Source organism: Bombyx mandarina, chromosome 28, assembly GCF_030267445.1.
Source record: "Bombyx mandarina strain Sakado chromosome 28, ASM3026744v2".
NCBI lineage: Eukaryota > Metazoa > Arthropoda > Insecta > Lepidoptera > Bombycidae > Bombyx > Bombyx mandarina.
In genome coordinates this window covers 2,232,286-2,247,133 of record NC_143233.1, presented here as the reverse complement: position 1 = coordinate 2,247,133, position 14,848 = coordinate 2,232,286, and the positions used below count along the sequence as shown (strand labels likewise).

The window sequence follows — 14,848 nt, the reverse complement described above, 5'->3', positions numbered from 1 at the left end:
AGTAAGAGAAAACTTTATTTTCCGTGGTTCATGTATCTGAAACTGTGTTGGTAAAATAGAAGTTGTTACATATATAATGTGAAAGATTTTTTATCGAAATTGTAATCTAAATGAAATTAGTATTAGAATGTTACATATTTTATTAAGTCGAAATTGAAAGTGAGATTTCTTTTGAATAGTTCAAAGGATATTGTGATAATTTATTTGTGAAAGACAATTCGGTGAGTTCTATACCATATAACGTAGAGACAGACAGAAAGTAGGAAGCTTACTGTGAGGGCTCCGTATTTATGGATTAAATAAAATAATGTAGACACTGGTGGTAGGACGTCTTGTATGTCCGCGCGGGTAGGTACCACTACCCTGCCTATTTCTGCCGTGAAGTAGTAATACGTTTCGGTTTGAAGGTTGGGGCAGCCGTTGTAAATACGGTCGTTGGAGTTTCCGGGCTCACTTCGAAAGATTGGGTCCCCGACTGATGACGGCCGCCGGCTCACTGAGTCGGTTGTTGCCGAACGTCGGTGGTCCCGACATGGTGGTGCGCCGCCTCTACACGGGGGTGGTGCGGTCGATGGCACTGTACGGGGCTCCCGTATGGTGCCACGCCCTGACTCGCGATAACGTGGCGGCGTTACGACGTCCGCAGCGAGCGATTGCGGTCAGGGCGGTTCGCGGGTACCGCACCGTCTCCTTCGAGGCGGCGTGCGTGCTCGCCGGGACGCCTCCCTGGGACCTGGAAGCGGAGGCGCTCGCTGCGGATTACGCGTGGCGAAGCGATCTCCGCTCCAGGGGGGAGCCGCGTCCCGGCGCGGTGGAAGTTCGAGCGCGGAAGCTTCAATCTCGGCGTGCCGTGCTCGAGGCGTGGTCTCGCCGCCTGCCGGACCCCGCCTATGGGCGACGGACCGTCGAGGCGATCCGCCCGGTCCTCTCGGACTGGGTAAATCGCGACCGAGGACGTCTCACCTTCCGAGCGACGCAGATACTCACGGGACACGGCTGTTTCGGTCCTGTCGGTCGCTACCTGCACCTCGTTGCCCGGAGGAAGCCGACGCCGAAGTGCCACCACTGCGGGGCTGCAACGAGGACACGGCGGAGCACACGCTCGCATACTGCCCCGCTTTCGCGGAGCAGCGCCGCGTTCTCGTTGCAAAAATAGGACCGGACTTGTCGCTTCCGACCGTCGTGGCTACCATGAGTCCTGGCAGGCGATGCTCGACTTCTGCGAGTCCACCATCTCGCAGAAGGAGGCGGCGGAACGGGAGAGGGAGAGCTCTTCTTCCCTCTCGGCACCGTGCCGCCGCCGCCGAACCGGGGGTCAGAGGAGGGCGTTTGTCCAGCTCTGGCCCCTATGAGGAGGCAGTCTCCTCCCGGTGATGTTCACGGGGCAACCTAAGTTGAGGTTGCGCCGCACGCTACCGTCACTCTAGCGCGCTGGCACCAGGAGGACGGGACGGCGCGTCGGCGGCTGCGGACTGCGATGCGGGCCGCGTTTTCGTCGGCGCTGTCATCACTGAACACACTGTGGAAGAGTAACCCGGTCGGCGGTGTATCGCGTTCCGACCCGGCAGGCTGGTTCTGGCCCAGCGGGGTATCCCGGAACACCAGCGGCGTCGCCCGGGCGGCCTGGTAGGGCCGCCGTACCGCGGAGACCGACGTCGTTGGTCGTCGACTATCGCCTCGACGACCCGTCGGTCGGGCGTCCTCGGGGTGGCGCCGCGTGTCTAGTTGTAGTGTTGACCGCGGGAACCCCCCCTACTCTGACCGGGTTTTGACCTCGGACGGAGATCGGACGTCGGGTCTAAGAGTGCAGGGGAGCCGTTTAGTGGGTGGGCCCTAAAATTCCTTGGGCCCGCGGTCTGTTCTCAACACCTGCAGATCGTTGAGTCTCACATACCCCGCGCGCCCCCTATACGCGGGGATCTCGTAGGAGGATCTGACTCGGCCCAAAAAAAAGGCAATCCATTCGCTTAGTAACAGAAATCGACATAGTTACTTCAGTGCGCCGCGTAAGGGACCCGTGACCTACAAGGCAATGAAAGGGTTAATGCAACTGACAATATAAATGATCCTTGATGTTTTGTACACAAAAAAGGCCGTAACGCACGTATATGCCTTCTAATTCAAGACCCAGCATCACGAAGATTCGTGATCCAATCATAATATTACCTCGAATTTAGCATAAACATTAAAATTTATCACGCAAGTGTGACAATGTTAATTTATAAAGTAAAATGTCTGAGTTAGAATTTCATAATGCTTTTTTTGGGTTCCGTCTTAATTTTGACACTAACGGTTTAAGGTAGAATGCTCCTGAAATAAGTGAAAAAAAAACGACTTTGATTGCTTTTTGTCTGGATGTTAATTATACTTAATAATATAATAAAAAAAGATATCAAAAATGTAATTTTCTTGCAATTTAAAAAACACTATATTATTATAATAATTGTAAATAGACATGCTTTAACAAAAACCGACTTCAAATAGAAAAAAATGATATTCCAAAACAAATTAATATACAGTAAAAACAATAATCATCGAAATCGGTTGGCGTGATATTGAGTTATCATCTATTTGTGGCGCACGTACTTAATGGAAATTTAAGATTTATATGGTTTTCTCATGGATACCATCATCAGAACTGGACTAAAGTGGGACCACACGGAGAGCGTCAGCTTTCTAATAAAAAAAGAATCATTAAAATCGAAACACCCAGTCAAAAGTTATGAGGTAACAAACATATAAAAAAAACATACAGTCGAATTGAGAACCTCCTCCTTTTTTGAAGTCGGTTAATTAAAAACAAATATATTATTATTGTTATAGTAAAAACCAAAAACGTAGGCAACGATTAATGACAATCTCGCAGTTAGTTGACAATGGTCCGTCATGTCTGGTGTGTAGAATACAAACACTTAAAGATCTCATTTTATCTATCAAGGTCAACAAACATAGTTGATGTATCTATTGTGATTACAAGCAGTAGCTGTGTAGACAGTTGACAAGAGACAATTTGATTTTAGCTGGACATCACATGTCTTTGATACAAGAATATCGTAATATCACGCAATCACTATCACTACTTATTATAAAACAAAGTCGCTTTCTCTGTCCCTATATCCCTATGTATGCTTAAATCTTTAAAACTACGCAACGGATTTTGATGCGATTTTTTTTAATAGATAGAGTGATTGAAGAGAAAGATTTATATGTATAATAACATCCATTAAATAGTGGAGAAATCAATAATAAATTACAGTTTCCGAAGCGAAGCGAGGGCGGGTCGCTAGTTAAAAATAAAATATAGATAATAGGCGTGGTTTCAGAAGATATGCCTTTTCAATGGCTTCAATTGTATATTTGCCTTCATCACTTCGAGACCACGCGGTTCTCCAGAGGATAAGTTGTGGCCTTTGCTCATGGACATCAATTATTGAAGCTCTATGTATTGCTGAGGGCTCTTTAAATCGGGTGAGCGGGTTTCAAAGGAAGTCATAGTGCTCGAATGTGGAGTTATCACGTAGCAAAATTGATCTCTGGATACGGATTCTGGATGATCGAATTGGGTCCAAAAAGTGTGAAACTGTACTTCTGTAGTGAGTGGAATAATAATTAATAATAACGGAGAACAAAATAACCCACGGTCGTAGGGCCTCCATTTAGGTTTCCCTGTGTTATGGGTACAAGACTGATAATTTTTTTTTTTCCTACCTAAGATGGTAGCCTTTAGAGGCTATTTCAGCGGAACCTTAACTAGTAGGTGAGCTCACGGGGCTCAAACCTGACGACGTTGCTAACAAGAACCTTAGCAAGAGCCGTGCTTCGCAGAATCTACCACCGGATCGGAAACGCGACCCACTGAGAAGATCCGGCGAGAAACTCAGTGGGCTGTGTCTGTGGGTTAATTTACTCGTCGAGCCCTTCGTCGCAAGCGACGGGTTCGACGAGGACGGTGATCGGTGCTTGTGGTACCTAAAAGCACCGTTAATGGATCGCGAGGATCCGTAATGCATGTTTAAGGCGACGTCGACTGATTAGTGCACCACCGAATCAGTCATGTATTGAAAATATCGACGCTTGAAAGGCAAACGTGACTAAGCGACAATAACTGTTTTGTACATAAATGATAGGCAATAACCATATTCGATGCGCAAAAAATATATATTTCTGGGTCTATTAAAATCATTTCAATCCTACAGCTAGATTCGTTAAAATATAATTTTTTACAGGTATTTCAACTTTAAATTAGTCTACTGTAAAGTTCACGCATTGTCGCTTAGTCACGTTTGCCTTTCAAGCGTCGATATGTAAACATATATACCAGTATTTTCATATATACTTAGGTATCTCTCTTTGTCCTCAGCTGCTGGGAGACCATGTATTGGAACTGTTGCGAGGAGAAGTTTTGTTTCGACAAAAAAATCGCCGCATACAAGTAAGTTCATTCCGTTTTGTAACTCTCACTTTGATGAATATTTATGAATATCGAATAATTTTGAATTTGTCGTGACCTAAAGGTTAAGACGTCCAATGTATTCGTATCGAGCGATGCACCGGTGTTCGAATCCCGCAGGCGGGTACCAATTTTTATAATGAAATGCGTACTAAACAAATGTTCACGATTGACTTCCGCGGTGAAGGAATAACATCGTGTAACAAAAATCAAACCCGCACAATTATAATTTGCGTAATCACTGGTGGTAGGACGTCTTGTGGTTCCGCACGGGTAGGTACCACCGATCTGCTTAGTTCTGCCGTGAAGCAGTTATGCGTTTCGGTTTGAAGGGTGGGGCAGCCGTTGTAACTATACTGAGACCTTAGAACTCATATCTCAAGGTAGGTAGCGGCATTTATGTTGTAGATGTCTATGGGCTCCGGTGACTGGTTATATTTTAAGTATTTCACACCATATCTTGATAAACTATAGCCTATGTGTTATTCTGATAAGTAAGCTATACTATTGTAAAGTTGCATCAAAATCCATCGAATAGTTTTTGCGTGAAAGAGTGACAAACATATATCCATACAATATTACAAACTTTCAGATTTAATTTTATAATATTAAGGATAGTAGGATAATTCAAAAATCACAAGTCAGAACATTGATAAAATTTTAATGGGACCACATGAACACCTAGCAACTTTCAAATAAATAAAAAGTTATGAGGTGGCATACAAAAAAAAAGTTTTTAATCCAGAGCCTACTCCTTTTTTTGAAGTCGGCTAACAATATAAATAAACACCCTGATTGGCACTAAAATAAAAATAAGCTTGGCTAAGATTGCATTTGATTCGTTTAAGCCTTATCTAAATGGCATTTAAAAGCGACTTACGCACTTTAATGTTAAGGCTTACTTTTATTTGTTTTGCAGCTTACATATAATCTTATTACACGAACGTATAATTTATGATGCGTAAACGCGAGCACAATGCGTTGAGATAATATTATTATTTTGTTATTACTTTTTAACCGACTTGAAAAAAGGAGGAGGGCTTGAATACTCATTTTAATTGATTAGGGTGCTTTTCTTTTGTGTTATCTTGAAACTAGAATATTGGTAGACATTTCACCGCACTAAATGGTTTTTATGACAGGGATGATATTCACATCGGTGACGAGAGATACGGTGATAAGAATGAGATTAGAGATTCATCTTCAATAATTCGTTTATTAACTCTATTGCCTTTTAATTAGGCGACGGGAAAAGCCATATGCCGGCACTATAACAATAAAAATACAATAGGCTTTCGAACTTATGCAGTGACTGGTAGGCAGCGACTTGGCTGTGCTGTTGGCATTGCTGACGTCAGTGAGCGACGGTAACCACTTACCGTCCGAGGGGCCGTATGCTCATCAGCCTACATAGACATTAAAAAAAACTGGTTCATAGGACGCTTCATACAGCACCGGAATTTCTTCCGATGTAGACAAATAACAGTCCACGTGATTGTGAATTGACCCCGAATCTAGTCTAAGGCTGTGCCCACCTTTGAATCCTTATTTGAATACGGACATGCCTTTGAGTCCCGGGCTGGGGGCCGAACCTCCTACGAGGTCCCCGTGCCTAAGGGGCGCGCGGGGTATGTGGGACTTGACGATCTGCAAGGTGTTGGGAGCAAACCGCGGGTCCAAAGAATTTTAGGGCCCGCCCACTAAACGACTCCCCTGCACTCTTCGCCCAAGCGTCCGATCCCCGAGGTCAGACCCCGGATTAGGTAGGGGGGTTACCGCGGTCGACACTACAACCAAACAGCGCGGCTCACCCTAAGGACGCCCAGCCGACGGAGCCTTCGACGCGAATCGAAGGCTCTGAAATGTCGACCGTCTCGGTATGGCAGCCCGTCAGGCCGTCCAGACAGTGCCGCTGGTGTCCCAGAATACCCCGCTGGACTAGAACCAGCCAGCGAAGCTGTAAAATTATTGTATCGTCATCAGTACTTTATACGCGTGCAAATTTTCCAAGCTCAGAAAGCTAGGACGTCTTCAAGTCACTAAAAATTATATTCACAGATACCGTCACACACAAATAAGCTAAGAAAAAGAGAGTTAAAAAACAAATATTGGCAAAAGACATTTCGGCAACTCATTTGTGGACCAGTCCATTCCATAGGCCATAAGATCAATTATGTCTAATAGCAGTCTAGTCGATCAGAGTAAATTCAAGAGCTGTGAAATGTAGAGCAATAAATTCTGAAGACTCTGAAGCTGTTTCTACCACACGTGCGTGCATGGCTAGGTCTCAACTTCCAATAGTTGCAGATATAATTCAGATAAAATGGGTTCTTACAAGTGGACTTTCCAGTTTTAGTTATCTCTGGTAGTTTGAAGAATGTTACAAGCGAGACGTAATCTCTAAATTCTACGTAAATCATTTTCCATGCACAGGATCGTTTGGACCCAGAGGTTCTGCGGAGGGACTTCGGTTCTCTCTGTATTTTATACCGTATGTACCATGGGGAGTAGTCTGACGAATTGTTTGAGATGATCCCTCATCTCCTTTTTATCATTGCACATCCCGCCATCGGAGCAGAGTTTATTCATATTATCTGTAACCGCTGCGCTCATCGACAGTGCGTTTCCAGAGGTCTTTTTTGCCACGTACAATTCGGCTATGGAATGAGCTCCCCTCCACGGTGTTTCCCGAGCGCTATGACATGTCCTTATTCAAACGAGGCTTGTGGAGAATATTAATCGGTAGACATCGGCTTGGCTCTGCCCCTGGCATTGCCGAAGTCCATGGGCGACGGTAACCACTCACCATCAGAAGGGCCATATGCTCGTCTGCCTACAAGGGCAATAAAAAAAGGTATTTACCACCATCCTACCGGTTTTTGTCGTAAAGCACTCTCGCGCAGCTTAATATCTGAGCTTATCTGCCGATCCAGAACATTACAGAAAATCATTCCTAACCTGTTTACAAGTACCTATTAAATTAATTATAAAACAATCAACGTAGTTAAAGCACAAAGTATATTTAAACAAAGACTACTAGCTTATTTATAGAGATTGTTGTCTGAAAACGTATTTTAATTACACAATTTCTTTGTTCAGTGATAAGAAAATTATACCTACGTCCTCGTTTATCCGTCTCCAAGATGGAGCATAAGATTAGAATTAGATGATAGTTAAATTAATTTAAAACTCGGTTAGACTCGACTCGGCTCTATTAAATTGTATTCGGTTTTATTTGAAACCTCAACGCTTATTTCCAGATTAGACGAGACCACAGTTTACGCAAATGGCCATGTCAATGTGGGGGCGAGCCTCGACAGCGTGGTCACGGAACAACCCTTCAACAACAATCATCTGCCGCCACGCGCCATCATGGGCAGAGAACTCAATGAAATACCACTGCACGCTGACAAACTTTTTGAGGTACAAAAAATTAGTAGATGTAAAAATGCGCTCATGATTAGAAAAGGGTCCATCGTCTAACAGTTAAAATGTCCGCTGTTTATCGTTATATCTAATACAGGCTTCAAATCTCAAACCCATCATGAGTATCTAATACTTGTTCAAAGATCACCTTAAAGACTCAACGTGTAATTTAAATTATTAAAAAAAAACGGAATGTATATATCACCAGATAATGCAAAGACGCCGTCGTTCTAAGCATGTTCTATCGGATCCTCTCAATCCACTATCAGTACTTTTTGTTGCTCCAAGCGTCGATTACCGTTCTGTAACCTGGCCCATAGACACAACCCACCGATTTCCTCGCTGGATCTCCTTAGGGTGTCGCGATTCCAACCCGGTGGTAGATTCAGCGAAGCACTGCTCTTGCTAGGGATAGTGCTAGCAGTTCTTCCCATTTTAAGCCCTATAAGCTCACTTATCAGTCCGGGTGTGGTTGAAAAAGCGCAAACCTATCGATGATTAGGTAGGAAAAAAAGCCAGTCTTTGATCCGATCCACCATCCGGTCCAATCTAAAGATATCCTAATAATTTCATCAAAATCAATACAACCATTTCGGAATCTATAGGAAACATAATAACAAATCGACTTATTGATTAGTCGCAATTTAAAAGGCGTTGTCACGAAATTGGCAGACATTTGTCTCGGTCCTTCATATACTCTTGAAACCATTAGCGTGTCTATATCAAAATATTTTGCTTTAAGCGTAGCAGCTATTACGTAGTTGTTTCACACATGCCTCTCATTTGGGACCGGTTCGAGACTGTTTACTTTAACCGGCAGATGAGCACTCAGCTCAATAGATATTTAGTACTAAACACCATAATGCACATGAATTGCTGCGCTGCTGCGTCACGTTACCAAAACCAATCCCTCCATCAGTACTCGAGAGTGAAATTTGAGGACAAAAATCTCTAAGAATCTATAAGACCGTTTTTAAAGAAGGGCCTCTCTTTTATTGGACTTTCCCAAATTACCAGATCCCATTGACGTCATTAAGTGAATCTGCAATCCAGCTTAAAATCATAAAGTCGAAGTCTCCATAGTATTTTACAATCTAATGACTGTCCCACTAGTCAAATCGAACACGGGCAGCCTTTCTATGGAAATAGCTGGAAATTTCTATGGAAATAGAATTTCTATGGGAATAGAGTCGTACCACTAAATTTTGCTACCATTTATTTCATTCAAACGCCCAATGCACTATACTAATGCACTACATCAAATTGAATTAAACATTGACCAGACGTAACTTACAGGTGTTCTCCAAATCTCTGATATTCAGAGAGGACCACGAGCTCAAATCGAAGGGCAGCAGGGAATCGCTGGACGAACTTGAAACAAAATCGGAACCAGACTATCTCTCGGACAAACCAAATAGAACTAAGGTATACTTCGAAGACGAGGTCAACTCTCCTGTCACTGATTTTGAGATCATGTTCAAAGATGAGCTCCTCGCAAATCACGACATGTTTAAAATTGACGAAGAAGAAGAAAGCGACAAGGAGAGTCAGGATATAGATGGCGAAGAAGGACTAACTATGAACGTCGCAGTTAGAAAACAAGATGTGATTAAACCCAGTACAGTGACTATCAAAGACGAATCTAAAATAACCACGCCGCATCCAGTATACCAATACGATCCAGTTTCCGTAATGGCTTTACCTTCAACCCTTTCCTTACCAAGGGTGGAAAGCGTCAAAGGAATCTTGAGGCAGAAGGGCGATTTACCGAGAAGCCACAGCGCTAAGACTTTAGAGAGAGTCGATAGTGGATCTAAGCTACGACCTACCCTCAATAGGGTTGAGAGCTTAAAGAACATCGACCCTACAAAAATAAACAAAGTCCTAGCAAGAGTACCGCACAGAAGCGCGTCGTTTTTGAACATTCCTGAGCATTTGGCACCAGAGAAACCGCCGTTAATAAAAAGCAAATCCATCGTCGGCGTTATGTCGATGCACGACGAATTAAAACTGAGTCAACTGCCCGACACTCCTATCATAAAAAGTACTAACTTACCAAGGTTTTTCGCTGATGGACCCTCCCTACCTGAATATAAAGGCGAGACTAGCCTGCAGAGTATCAAAGAGAAGACTGCTATTATGTTCAAGGAAAATGACTTCAGCATGCCCAGGTATTATGGCGGAGTCTCTAAATCGAACGAACAGCTAAACGAAAGTAAATCTATGCCCGATTTAAGGAACCCCGCGTCTTCGGCCAAAGTCAGTAAGAGACTGGTCAAGTTGAGGGGGAAATTGAAGCCATTAGTTATTAGGAAAAGTTCTGATGAGCGATTATAATTTAATGAGATGATGAGAATGATATGAATTTAAGATGATGATTTCTTTGGTTTGCACAAGGCGTGGAAAACTAAATTTTATTTTTATTTTTATTGATTATATGGGTGGACGAGCTCACAGCCTACCTGGTGTTGAGTGGTTACTGGAGCCCATAGACATCTACGACGTAAATTCGGAACCCACCTTGAGATATAAGTTCAAAGGTCTCAAGTATAGTTACAACGGCGGCCCCGCCCTTCAAATCGAAACGCATTACTGCTTCACGGCAGAGATAGGCAGGGTGGTGGTACCTACCAGTGCAGACTCACAAGAGGTCCCCACCAGTTAAACCACTGTTAAAAGAAAACGAATTTTGGCTTTAAAGTATGGATGCAGTTTACTTATTAGCTCTAGATTCAAAATGGCACAAACTATGTAGTTAATACTTTTAGGTTATTTTCCGAACCACATTTGTTTTGAGTTCACGAGTAGGTACTTACGGTTAGATTTTTAGTAATTTATTGTGTCTATTCGCGATTTTTGTGATTACGTGAACAACATAATTGTAAATAGACATGCTTTAACAAAAACCGGCTTCAAATAGGAAAAAAAAAGATGTTCCAAAACAAATTAATACTACAAACACTAAAAACAATAATCATCGAAATCGGTTGGCGTGATATTGAGTTATTGAGTTATTCATCTATTTGTCGCGCACGTACTTAATGCAAATTTAAGACTTATATGGTTTTCTCATGGATACCATTATCAGAACTGGACTAAATTGAAATGGGACAACACGGGAAGTGTCAGCTTTCTAATAAAAAAAGAATCATCAAAATCGATTCACCCAGCCAAAGAGGTAACAAACATAAAAAAAAACATACAGTCGAATTGAGAACCTCCTCCTTTTTTGAAGTCGGTTAAAAAACGAGTTTCTCGTAAGCTGTAATGAACTTTGACATTAGAGACATAAGGTATATTTGCGCGTTGTACTGATCTGCGTGTATCTTCTTTTTCTATTTCTTGTAATTACCTACACTAAAACTAGGTTCTACTTAAAATATGTTAGTCTATTACAATATTTATTTGTTCTAATTGATATATTGAAAATCAGGCCTTTGGTCTCTGATGTCTAAAACTATGATTAGTATAAAACGATATAGATTATAGAATAAGGATAAGGAAAAATCAAACAGATTACGTGTTCATAATATTTATTTGTATTTCTTTCCTCGTAAAACAACATTTTTGTTTGATGACGTTTATAATTATAATTAATCTACTTAATGTCGTTAATGTACTAATAATATTGAAGTAAGATTTTTTTTTTCACCAATTTTGCCAATTTTGAATATATTTTTCATTGCAACGTTAGCGGTTAAGTGATTGTATTTTATTATGAAGTATCAGTATTTGGGCTCAAATTTTGTTGTGATGTCTTTAATGTAAGTTGAACACAGATGTTAGGTATGGGATGCGATAGATTTAGAGACGCAAAAATGTGATTAATTTCTTTTCTTCATTGCCGTTCGTTGGCTTTACGCGGATTTGCTTCTAGCAATGCTCATGTCGGCGGACCACTTCAAACAGGCGACTGATGTACTCGTTGGACTAATAGAAAGATGACAACTCAATTTCAAAGATCAAAGTCAATAGAAAATAAACTATTCCATACCATCGCTATTTCGAATAAGTCGCAAGCGAACATACTTTTTTTTCTATCCAAAGCGGTTTTCGTAGGTCATAAGTGTTAATTTTACAGGAAGACAATAATGATTCAAGAAAATGAACAAAACTATAATTCACTAATTATATGACGTTTCAGATTAATTACATATAAAAATAAAAATAAAATAGTTTAAAAAACCTAACAAAATACGTCTTTAAAGAAAATCCAACTAAAAAATAGAAAAAAGAATTTTAATAAATTTGAATTAAAAATAGTGTAAGAAAAAAATATTTTATTGTAAAAAAGCGTGGGGTGGTTTTCAGGATATTTTCAAAATGACCCTTCTACTAATATATTATCTGTTCATAAAATATTTTTAACTACTGATACCATGCACCCCGCGCTTTTTTTACAATAAAATCATTTTTTCTTAAACTATTTTTAATTCAAATTTATTAAAATTGACTTTCTACTTTTTAGTTGGTTTTTCTATAAAAGCGTATTTTGTTAGTTTTTTTAAACTATTATTTATATTTCATTTTTTAGTTAAATTTAAATTTTTTCAATTTTTTTATATTGAATTGTCATCGGTCTTTAATAAGTATACCAAATTTCGAGTTAATCTGACGTTTTGAAGGTGTTCAAAATCATGTTCAAAGATTCCTTTACATACTAACATGCATACGTCTGAAGCTAATAAAAGCGTATTAAAAAAAACATCGGTAGATATAACACGAAATGTTAAACTTAAGCATTCAATTACTGGTGGTAGGACCTCTTGTGAGTCCGCGCGGGTGGGTACCACCACCCTGCATATTTCTGCCGTGAAGCAGTAATGCGTTTCGGTTTGAAGGGTGGGGCAGCCGTTGTAACTATACTGAGACCTTAGAACTTATATCTCAAGGTGGGTGGCGCATTTACGTTGTGGATGTCTATGGGCTCCAGTAACCACTTAACACCAGGTGGGCTGTGAGCTCGTCCACTCATGTAAGATATAAAAAAAAAAATTCAACTTAATATTACTTGCAACATAAAATTGTTTCATAGCAGCGTGTTTTTTAATTATCCCTGTATGAAATAATTTTCTTGCTTTCACATTTTGTTAGATGTACTTATTTCCTTGTCTTTAGTAAAATTTTCATCGCATATTTTTGTTTGTACGAAATATTTATAAAGAAAACTGTGAATGTGATAAAGAGTGTTCGTAAACAAATCATGTTGATTTCTTAAAAATACAAATATTGAAACCAGTACGGGAATACGTGGAAATAATCAAATTTTGTTAATATGTATAATTAATTATAAATGTCTTAATTGATCTGAAATTTTATCACTTTACTATTGTTCTTGTGTGTCTAAGCTTTAAATAAATATAATTAATTTTATTTTCATTGCTTTTAATTTATAATCGTTCCGTCGTAATGGTTAGTGACCCTATTCGGTTTTAAAGTCAGTATCTACGTCTAAAATGTTTGGTATATGACTTCAAGATATTCCATGACCATGGTGCTAGGCAGTGTGCCGAAGCTTCTAGAACTGCGTCAATGTCGTTTTACCCCGTTAAAAATAGTGTTTGTAATAACAATAAAGAATTGAAGTTTTAAAAATTGATAGATGAGGCCGTCAGCGCAAAAGTGGCCATAGTTATTATGGAGGAATGAGGTTTAAGCTTTCATGAATTTCAATTTTGAATAGGCAAAAAAACAATACGCGCAAAAATAATTCTTACAAAGTTCTTTTTTTTTTATGATTGAAAGATTACTGGTGCCCCGAAGGCCTTTCCAGTTTCACCAGGACAGGAGCTTCTTACAAAGTCATCTATGGGTGAAACTATGGATAAGCCGGTTTTGCATCAAAATTTATTATATATATTTTTTAAATAAATTGCAATATACATATAAACATGATTATGAAAAATTGTGGGTTTGGCCACTTTTGCGCTGACGGCCTCAGATGTTGTTATAATAAAAATAAAAAAAAACGATGTTCGAATATATACATTATAATTATTACTATATACATATGCGTAATGAACTGTTTTCTTTTTCATACCTATACTAATAGCCTTCAGATGCTATATCAGCCCTAGCGTGTAGGTGAGCTCTTGGAGCTCAAACCGGAGGTGTTGCTAACACTGGCCCGAGCAAGAGTAGTGCTTCGCAGAATCTACCGCAGGAATGGAAACGTGACCCACTGAGAAGATCCGGCGAGAAGTTCAATGGGCCTTGTCTATGGGTTAATTCATTCGTCGAGCCCTTCGTCGCAAGCTACGGGTTCGACGAGGACGGTGAACGGTGCTTCAGGTACCTAAAAGCACCGTTAATGGATCGGGAGGTTCCGTAATGACGTGCTTAGGGCGACATCGACTGTTTACCATTCTGTCCACAGGATCAGGTATGTGATGAACTGTAGGGCAACTCACGGCCGTACTATCTCATAATAAATAATATATAAAATTCAAAAATTTGCAGTCCAGTCCAGACGACTTGTTCAAAATATGATTATACATATTTTGGATGATATTAGAACAAACCAGGGTAGTATATCAGGGCTGTGTGATATCGGGATATTGTGTAGTATGCGAGAAAATTTCGAAACACAAACATAAACTATAATAAACACCAGAGAAAATAATGCAAATGTATGTTCGTTTAAAATGTCAATAGTAATTTGGGCATTGGACTGAGTCAGTTGTACCTGCTCGGAAATTAAAACCAGTTTCACGGTTCAATTTTGCTTTTACAACTTTAATTATACATATTCTTCCCAACAAGTTTGAGGTTAATCCTTCTCATACATATTCTGGCCTTCTGGATTAAATGTGACCAAATTTCCATCGCGCAAGACTTTGCCCATCGGAAATGGCGTTGAATAGGACACACTACGGCGCAGTGTAGTCAACGCAGCATCAATCTTAGTGGCAACCGCATGTCAGGAGAAGACTTGGTCGCTCTGTACACACAGCGGAGCACCGTGGAAACCGA

The 14,848-nt window shown here is 40.6% G+C and overlaps 1 protein-coding gene across 1 annotated transcript in view; it reads left to right on the top strand.

The window, feature by feature from the left end:
* The window catches only part of LOC114240909 (uncharacterized), a 28,655-nt gene extending 17,302 nt beyond the window's left edge, over positions 1 to 11,353 (top strand). Inside the window, exons 3-5 of the mRNA XM_028171588.2 lie at positions 4,361 to 4,432; positions 7,711 to 7,873; positions 9,173 to 11,353. Coding sequence (XP_028027389.2) covers positions 4,361 to 4,432; positions 7,711 to 7,873; positions 9,173 to 10,213 — 1,276 coding nt within the window. The 3' untranslated portion in view covers positions 10,214 to 11,353. The remainder of the gene's footprint in view (positions 1 to 4,360; positions 4,433 to 7,710; positions 7,874 to 9,172) is intronic.
* The last annotated feature ends 3,495 nt before the right edge of the window (positions 11,354 to 14,848 follow it).